Source organism: Linderina pennispora, assembly GCF_002104995.1.
Source record: "Linderina pennispora strain ATCC 12442 chromosome Unknown DL89scaffold_94, whole genome shotgun sequence".
In the NCBI taxonomy this organism is placed as follows: Eukaryota; Fungi; Kickxellomycota; class Kickxellomycetes; order Kickxellales; family Kickxellaceae; genus Linderina; species Linderina pennispora.
The window spans coordinates 26292-36086 of record NW_024468342.1 but is presented as its reverse complement, the minus strand read 5'-3'; the positions used below and the strand labels follow the sequence as shown (position 1 = coordinate 36086).

General features: G+C 55.1%; 1 protein-coding gene across 1 annotated transcript; it reads right to left on the bottom strand.

Moving 5' to 3' along the window:
• On the bottom strand, window positions 1–995 carry DL89DRAFT_186933 (uncharacterized protein). Its single transcript, XM_040883962.1, has one exon. It carries the CDS (start codon window positions 740–742, stop codon window positions 335–337), a length of 408 nt encoding a protein of 135 aa, XP_040739256.1. The 5' UTR covers window positions 743–995; the 3' UTR covers window positions 1–334.
• Between the last annotated feature and the right edge of the window lie 8800 nt (window positions 996–9795).

The following is a 9795-nucleotide window of genomic DNA, read 5'->3' as shown; positions in this document are numbered from 1 at the left end:
CTACCCTCCAAACACTACATTACCTTAAATACATAGCATAATGCGTCTGATACTCACACTCCCGCTGGCTATTCTGGCTAGTGCTGTTTATGGCGAGGACCTCATCAAGGATGCGCCAAAGATCACCAATACAAAGTCGTACGTGTCGGCAGCGTCTGTCTCATGGGCGAGCATCTTCTACCAAGTCAACATGAATATCAATGACGCAAAGTACTTGGGCAAGCCGGGCGACTACGAAAAGGCTGTTAGGCTGTATGGCACCACTGCCCTACGGCGGCCTTTGTGCCGACGTGCCGGCTGGGTACCTGAGCCGTGCCCAGGCGCTGGCTGGTTCTCAGACGCCGACACTGACGCCAACACCGACATCGACACATAAGCCTACAAGCACTCCCTCGCCGACCAGCACACTCGAAAGCTCCGAGAAAGAGCCCAGCTCGACCACTGAGCCAAACGGCGCAGTCGATTTGCAGCCAGGATTGGCTGTTCCCTTGGCGGTGGCAGCAGCAATCGCAGCGGTGATGGGCTCGCCGGGCTTTTCTAATTTTGCTACGCCTGGCCTACCCCATTCAGGTGGCTTAGCCCCTTGCTCACCCGTATTTAAATAAGCTCTCATCCAGGCATATACCGTGTCTATTTTTGGGTCAATTTCCGCACATGTCGAGCCAGAGCAGAGCAGAAAAGCAGGCCAGAGGTGTGCGTTAAATATTGGAATGTAAGAAAGAAATACGCATGTACAAGGCATAATGATTACTTGCGCCGGCTGATAACGACATTACAGTCGCGGTCTGGGAACATCGGAGCAGAGGTTACTGCGTTATTGCGCGGCATGATGATAGGAAGCCCATGCTGGTCGCGGATATCAGGCTTGAACAGCGAGTCCTCAGGCAGCCTCAGGTCAAAGCGGTTCAGCACATTGGCCAGGGTCGTCATGATTTCAACCATTGCCAGGTTTCTTCCGGGGCACACTCGCACACCAGCGCTGAAGGTCAGCACCTGGTGCTTGTTATAGTCGCAGTCAACAAACCGACCGGGGTAGAAGACGTGCGGGCGCTTCCAAGTATCAGGGTTCATGTTGGCGCCGGCCAGACATACCGAGCACGAGTATCCCTCGGGATGAAGTACCCCTGGATCACGACGCCGCCGCGCGGGATGATTCTAGGCAAGTTCCCTGATACCGGACGCAGGCGCAGAGTCTCATAACACATGCCTCCAAATACGGCAGCCTCGCTTTGGCCTCGTCGAACGTGATTACATGGTCTGGCGTGAACTGGCTACGCACCTCCTCGACAGCGCGCCGGTGGTACTTTGGTGTAGCAGAAGCAAGTGTATACCCCAAGACAGTGTATTGCTTGTTGTGTCCGTACCAGCCATCAGCGTAATGATGTTTTCTGAGGTGACTTGTCCGGAAGTCATACGAACCTTGGACTCTGGATCCTCGGCGTCAATCAGGCTCTGCAGAATATCTGCTGGCTTCTCATCGCTGTGGGCCTCATCGATCTGCTCCAGCTCCTGTTTGCGCTGCTTGATTGCTGCATTGCCAAAGGTAATGAAATCGCTTGCGTCTTGGTACAGCGGCCGCAAGATGCGGTTGAAAGGCGAATGCTTGAGGAAAGGGAGGATGGCCTCCATGAACATCAGCGTAAAGGCGCGGTTAACCCAGCGCACAATGCGCCGGTCGTCAGAGGTCAGCACCGGCCGGTGCATCTTGCCAAAGCCCAGCGTGCCAATGACATCGAACGTCATCATCGAGAAGTCGTAAAAGTAGCTGACCTTTGCCTCGCCATTCTCTGCCGCATCCGCCAGGGCTCCCCACTTGTCAACCAACGTTACAACGCCGGCAGCCAGAATCTTGGGCTCCATCCTGCGCAGACTCGCCATTCCAGCGCTGGGCCGATTTGCCGCCGCCGCTGCTTGTTGAGCTCTGGGTCGACGGTTAGGAACATGTTGGGCTCCAAAAACTCAATGTTGCCGTACTGCCTGTCCTTCCTGAACGCGTGCGTGCTCAGCACAAGTCGGCAATCGCTCGGGTCGCATATGGCCACTTTGTATGGCTCCAGCATAAACACGCTGCCGTACTTTTCCTGGTTCGCAATGATGTACTCGGGCTCGTCGCCCTTAATGTCACTAATGAGCGTCCGAATTTTGCTAATGCGCGCCCAGAAAGAACCGGGCACGTTGCGCAGCGGCGAAAAGTACAAGGCGTAGATTATCTCGTACGAAAGATAGGCGACCAGGCCGGCAGTCAGGTTCTTGGGTGTGGCCCACCAGAACAGTGAGCTGGTCGGCACGGAGGCCAAGAGAGAGGGCATATTAGAGTAGAAAAATAGCAGTATTATGAGGCGTAACGGACAGCGAGAGTGGAAAGAAGAGAGCAGAGCGATGGAAATATTGGGCAAGAGAGCAATAGCGCAGGCCCTGGTGTTCCTTTTTAGCTGCGTTCTCTAGCCACACCCGGACTCTTATTTGTTGCACAGTGCTAGGTCAAGAACTGGCCAAGATTACCAAGCCAGAAGTCGGGTGCGGGAAAATACAATGGCAGCAGAGTGATGCTCGCCAAGTACCGCGAAGACATGGAGCCAAGACATCAGCAAACCCCACAGTAATGGTCATGTGATTTATATAGAAAATGCTGGTATGAGCAAGAAAGCACGGGAAAGTGTAGCTTGTGAGGCGGCTGATGGAGGAAGGAAGAACGCTGGGGACAACAGGGCCACCCAGGAATAGAGGACAGATGTAGAGACTTGCAGCCATGGTGGAGGAGAGAAGGGAGATGGCTTGCACGGGAAAACGGAGGAGATGGGGGGGTTTTGCAGACGAAGATGCAGAGCAGCTCACGAAAGAGCCTGTTCTGCAGCAGGGCGTAGGCAGGTGCTATGGTGGGCCATGCTGCTTATGCCTCGCACGTAGTGGCCCTGGCGACGCCCGGGGTGGCTTGGCAGGTAGCGCCGAGGGGCATGTGACACGGATCACCTTGCCCACACGCACTCCGGTACTGGTTCTTGGCGCTATCCTCGAGGCACGCCGACGAGCCGTGGTACTCGAGCGGGCAGCCAGCGCCTCGGTCATCATGAGCGGCTGGAACTGGTTGTCGACGACAGCAACGCGCATCTGCTCAGTAGGACCCGAGCGGCCAGCGCGGTCGTTGCTGCGGTTGCGGTCCTGACGACGGCGACCGCGGCGGTCGTTACGGCGCTGGTTGTTGGCTGGGCCGTCGTGCTGGGACTGCTCATTGGATGGCTCCTGCTGCTGCTGCTGCTGCTGCTCGCCGTCGCTGGCGGCCTCGGGAGCGGGAGCCATGCCAGAGTCATCGACCTGCTGGACCTCGGTCGTCTCGGGCTGGGCAGCAGGGGTACTGTCGGCGTTGTCAGCACCAGACTGGCTGGCAGGAGACGCAGACGAGGTAGCAGCCAAGATAGAAGAGGTGGCAACAGTGACAGTGGTGACTGGGTGACAGCGGCGGCGGCGCGGCAGCAGCAGCAACAGGCGCGATCACGATGGTGGCCGGCACAATGTTGGTGATCGGGGCAACATCAGCAGGGCTGACGGAAGAAACGGGCAGCAGTGGCGGTGGCAGCGGAGGCAGAGGTGGAAGCAGCAGCAGTGACAGCGGTGGCAGCGGTGACAGCGGTGCCGGTTGTGGCAGCAGTAGCCTGCTGGATACCCATGTTAACCGACATCGAGAGATCGGAGATCCCCGCAATGTTAGAATCAGGCAGGAGAGTGATCGCACGCACAGACACAATGCTGACCATCGTCGAAGCGACCGAGATCGATGACCCGGCGCAATCGACACCGAGGTGGCCGCAATGTTCTCGGCAATCTGAGTTCCGGGCTTAGCAGTCATCATCGAGGCCGAGCTTGAAGCAGGAGCAACAGCCGAAGTAGTGGCCGGAGCAGCAACTGAGGTCGATGCGGGGGCGGCAATCGAGGTCGATGCAGGGGCAGCAGCCAAGGTAGAATCCGGGGCAGCAGCCGAAGTCGACATCGGAGCGGCAACAGAGGTAGAAGCCGGAGCAGCAACAGAGGTCGACGCTGGAGCAGCAACAGAGGTCGATGCTGGAACAGCAACAGAGGTCGATGCTGGAACAGCAGCCGAAGTCGATTCGGCAACAACTGAAGTCGACGCCGGAGCAGCAACCGAGGTTGACGCCGGAGCAGCCGAGCTCGACTCAGCAACAACCGAGGCGACGGGGAGCATCACGCGATCTCGACCTCGAGCAACAACCCGAAGTCACGGCAGGAGCAGCCGAGCTCGACTCGGCAACAACCGAGGTCGACGGCCGGAGCAGCACTGAGGTCGAACTCGGCAACAACTGAAGGCTACGGCCAGGAGCAGCCGAGTTCGACTCGGCAACAACCGAAGTCACGGCAGGAGCCGCAGTGCTGTCTGCAAGAGGCAGACGACGACACAGGAGCAGCCGAGCTGGAAATACCGAAGCTGGACCTGACCAAAGTAGCCGGCGACACAGAGCTCTCAACTGAGTCAGTATCAGCACGCACAGGCAGCACCCGAGGTGGAAGCAGCCGAGACTGACGAAGAGGCGGCGGACACCGACGAGGCAACTGAGGCAGAGGACGAGTCTGCGGAAACAGGATCAGCACGAGCAGCCGGACCTGAGATAGTGGCAGCCGAGACAGAGGATGACTCAGCCAAGACAGAGGATGACTCAGCCGAGACGAGGACACTCGCCCGACGAGGCAACAGTGGCCGATCGACGAGTCAGCAGAGACAGTATCAGCGCGGGCAGCGGTGCCTGAGGTAGCCGCTGCTGCTCCCGACGAAGAGTCGGCCTCCACAGACGAGGCAGCAGTGCGTAAGGCTGGCCGATGACGAGTCGGCAGATACAGAGTCAGCACGGGCCATAGATCCTGATGAGGATCGCGGCAGGGACAAGCCGAGGTCGAAGCAACGGTCTCGGACGCCGACTCAGCAGCAGCAGTGGCAGATGACTCTGCCGAAGCGGACTCCGCACGGGCAGCCGAGACGGAGGTGCCTGCCAGAGAAGCTGAAGAGGACTCAGCAGCAGCCGTGGACGAGACAGCTGTGGCCGAAGCCGATAGATCGGAGGCATTAGACGACGACGCAATCGTGTCAATACGGTTGGCTGCATGCGGGGTTCCAGTGGCAGACTCGGCCAGGATCGGGCTGGGCGAGACCTGAAGGCTCTGGACAGGCGCCGACGATACGGGGACCGCTGTGTCGGACGCAGCAGTCTGCGATGTAGCAGCAGCAGTGGCCGATGTCTCGGGGGCAGCAGTCGACGATGCGACAGTGGCAGAGGTGGCGGGCACAGCGGGTTCAGCAGCGGGCTGGAGCTGGCCAATCCTGGCCTGAATCACGCTCTCCGCTGGCTGGTGGTTGGCGGTAATGCCGTTGGCAATGATGCGCGAAGCCAGGTCGACAGAGTTCTTGGCATTCTCGGCCATCTCAGACAGAGCAATCATGGCGGGATCAGTCACCGACGCCGCCGACATAGTCTCGGGAACCACGGCAGCAGGAGTATTGGCAGCAGGTGTGTTGGTAGCAGGTGCCTCAGTGGAAGCAGGTGCCTCAGTTGCGGCCTCAGAAGCGGAATCGACGCGCGCCCGGGCAGAGACGCTGGGCGTGGAGAAGCGCGGCAGGATGTTGAACAGGGGCAGACCGCTAGACTGCCGCACAGCTGCGGGCATGCCGGCAATCCGCACATTGACATTGACGTCACCATGTTCGGGCGACTCGTTGGCAGCGGCGACAATAGCCACTGCGAAAACACTGAGAACGGCCTTAAGCATCATTGTGTATGTAGTAGGCGAATGAGGTAGAGGGAGGGGAATGTGACTTTTCGTTGTCTGCTAGAGAATGGATGAGAATAACAAGAAAAATCCAAATAAAAGTCGCGAGAAAAGGTACTGATGTTCGTCAAAGGTGAAGAGGAAGTCAGTTGGCGGCGACTATGACAGGGCTATATGAGGGGGTTGGGCGGTTGAAGGCTAGGCTGAGGGGGTTGCGGGGAAGGCGAGGCAATAAGGACGTGTTGTTGAAATCTAACAGTGCTCTATTGGTGATGGTTCTTTCTTCAGTCAAGACCAGGCCCGCGTGGACTACTTTATAGCATAAACTCGCATGGGCATGAACCAACCCCGAGCCCTCGTTGCATTATCGGCAAAAAAGATTTTTCATTAACCATTGCCAGCCTCCCCGCCCCCTCCGCACCCCTCACCTGGTGCAGACATGCCATCGTGCCATCCAGCGCTCACCTCAGTCATGGTATCGGGGAAAACAAGCGGGATTCAAGGAAAACACACCCGCATGTCTTTTCGACATGCACATTGGAGGAGGAGAAACACATAAAAGCGGGCCATACTCCAGGAAAAAGGTGTAGATTTTGCAAAGATTAATATTGTAGATAATGTAATAGGCAATATCGTCCCCCCACCACCTGCCCAGCTCTCCACACCAGTTGCTCCAGTGTAAAAAATTAAATATCCTTTCGAGGTACCACTGGGGCAGATTATACCTCGCATAGATACTCTCCAGAAACTAGCTAGGTGCTCCTATCCTGCAACTTTTGTTATGCCGCGGGTTGCATAGACGGTCTTGGTTTCATGCTGACTCCAATAGATTACTTACGTGTCCACTGCATACCAAATGCACACCTCCACCAGCGGCGCACGCCATATATGCGCTGGCCCGCGCCAATGGCGAGATACACACCCACGATGCAGCCCTCGAGTTGCAACCTGGGGATTACACTGGGGCAAGTGCAAATTAAGGATTTGCTAGCTCTAGTATTCCCTAGCGTGCTGTCCCACATTAACCACAACACAGGGAGCAGTGGCGAAGCGGCCATTTCTACATATGCTGAATAGACCTGATATAGACCCGATGCCATTGCCTCTATTATGAATCCCCCACATCCCCAGCATCCCCAGCATCCCCAGCTGGTATATGCGTATGCTTTCCGGTCATTAATATCTAAAGGCTGCACCCCCCGCGAATCGGCTGTATTAGGCCGGATATATTCAGAAAGTTGTTTCTCCCCGCCGCCGCGTCTTTGCATTCGCAATGGGGTGAATAATGAAAGATGGAAGAACACTCCCCTTATATTAATCACCAGCAAGTTGTACCGCCTACGAGTTGACACTAATTTTATTGCTCACTGACGCCAGTTGGATGGGTGTAGGACACTGAACCATGAGCCGTCGCTGCTGCCTTTGGTGTCGGTGGAGAACCTGCGGTTCCGCGCCTTGCTCTGGAACTCGCGCACCTCCTTTGCAAACTCCTCAGTAAGCAAGACCTCGATTCGACCGATCGGCTCGCCGCCCACCGCCCCGTTCTGCTTCTGATACATATCAACAACGATATAGTTGAAATCCCATGATTTTGTCACAGGAGATTCAGCCAAATCTACCTTGACCACTCCCAGGTAGGGTGTGACATGGTGGGCATCTTCGACATAGTACTTCATCGTCATACGCTTGCGGCCCTGCGGGTCAACAAACTCACGATGAGCAATCGAGCGCTGGCGCTGGCGCTGGCTATGTGTGGGCTCGCCGAATCCGGATATGGTACTGCCGAGCAACCCAGTGATCTCTGGGTTGGCACGGACCAAGTCAAGGCTCTCGTTATAGACACGCGTGACGCCATGTTCGGCAAACATATTGTCGTACAGAACATATACGATGTATCCAAACATGCCTACTACGCTGCCAACAATCAGGAGGTTGCCCATTGTGCTGGCGATCTCGCGTCCACGACTGCTTGATGCGTATGTACGATGCTGAGTGAATTTTTGGTGTAGCTGCTGCTGCTGTCCCAGCTGTACATGTCGAGCCAAAAGGATCGGTGCTCCTGCTGTGGCTAGGTTCGCTCTGCTGGCAAAATTCCGTAATGCCAGTGGTTGACCCAGCGGAATGCGTCGGCAGGCACTTAGAATGGGTGTGCGCTGCATTTGCTTAGTAATGAACAAAGTTTGAATTCAAATGGAGAGCAAAAAGATATCTGGAGCAGAAAACGTCAGCCCACAAATCCATGAGAGCTGATTCCGGTTCCTGCGCCGAGCCGAGCCGAATTGCTGTTTCAAATGTAGCAGCTACTGAAATATTCCTAGGAATGCCTTTCTCGCCAAATGTCCTGTAGCTACCCTCCGCAGCAGCCATTGCACCAATAGCAGTGGTGGCAGCGGCACTGATCGCTGCATGATATCGCTGGATGGTGCTGCGACGCCGTTCCATGCTGGTGGCCCATACTGGAATGTGGCACTGGCCCATAGCTAATTTGCGGTCTGCTTAGGGAGAAAGATACATAAGCTGACCTTGGGCTAGACGACTCCATGGATCCGAGCTGTGGTGGTGACCCGTATGATGGCCTCATCACAAGTGGGCCGCTGCCACACTCGAACACCTTGATTCTACTGGCCGCCTTGACTCCCACGATGACTGGCTAAACGGCGACTGATGGCACTTCTCTCGCAAACTATATATAAAGCGGGAGCCACCACCTATGTGCTGCATAGGCACCTGCCTCGGCAGATTCTGCAGCTGTGCATCGCACCGCACTCCATGTGCGTTCAGGGCACCTGAATCATACTTGCTCGACATCGAATCGTATATATGTCATGCCGCTAGGATTGTTCCGTCGTACCCAAGGTAGTGTACTCGCTGAGAATGGTGCATTTTTATCCAGGACTGTGCGTGACTTAGCTAAGGGCTCCGTATCCGCGCTCGGCGTTTGCTTAAATACCCTCTTGTCAGTCTCTGTTGTTAACCTTCAGAGAGTCCAGTAGTTGTGAGCTTTATGGAATGAATATGACTAGAAATTGCTGAGGAGAAAAGGGGAGGATGGGGCCGTTCCGGCCCACAATGTTTATACAGGTGGGGACTTGGATTTACACATGGTGGCGAAGGGCATGGGGTTGCCCGAATGTCAACATCTGTATTCCTTTCCTCAGTTTTTGGTGACTATTATTGTGAACTATGAGTGAAAATATCTTTACCATTGTCAAACGCAAGAACAAGAAGGGCTGGAACATCTTTGGCGGCCACATAGACACTACTTTGCAGGTCAGGATATACGGCCAGCTCGGCTATTTATTGGATTCTCAGCCAACCAAGATTACGCTTTCCGCAGCAATCGGGGGCTACGACAGCGATGATGACGAACGGACCATGTGTGACATAGACATGGCTGCAAATACAACAGCCACAAACTACGAACAGGTGCTTTTGGTAGCAGAGTCAGAAATTCATGTTTCTGGATTTGCCGCAATCCTCGGGCCTGGTACACGGATTGACGCAAGAAATCGAGTCAATAATAGTGGTTGGAAGTTTACGGATGCATCAGGCACCAAGTACAAATGGACTATCGATAAGTGTGCAAAGCTGTGGAAGCTGCATGATGGCAGTGGCAACGCTGTAGCGGCATTCAATGAAGGGCTCTTTGATACACAAGGGCTTGGGCATTTGTCGATGCCAGCAAGTACTGATCAAGAAATGATGCATGTTATCTTGATTACATGGGGTCTGGTGGCCAGAGGTGCTATGAATAATGTTGTAAATATGCTGATGGATCAGGGCATGGTATAGTCTCAAGGTCCGTTTATGGTGAACTAAAATTGTCCACAGCCCTTTCTTTTTGTCTAATATAGGGCTGACCAACTCGTGCAGCACAATAAATGTCTCCTACTCGCTGTCCTCTCTTCTTTTGGCTTTGGTTCTGCCAATATATTCTTTGATGTCTCTATCGCATAAAACTCCACTTATGCTTATCGATTTTCTGTGAGAGAAATATACGCATGTACAAGCATTGCCAACACA

Excerpts from the sequence above, each read along its gene's own strand:
- DL89DRAFT_186933 (XM_040883962.1), bottom strand. The coding sequence starts at position 742 with ATGCCTTGTACATGCGTATTTCTTTCTTACATTCCAATATTTAACGCA.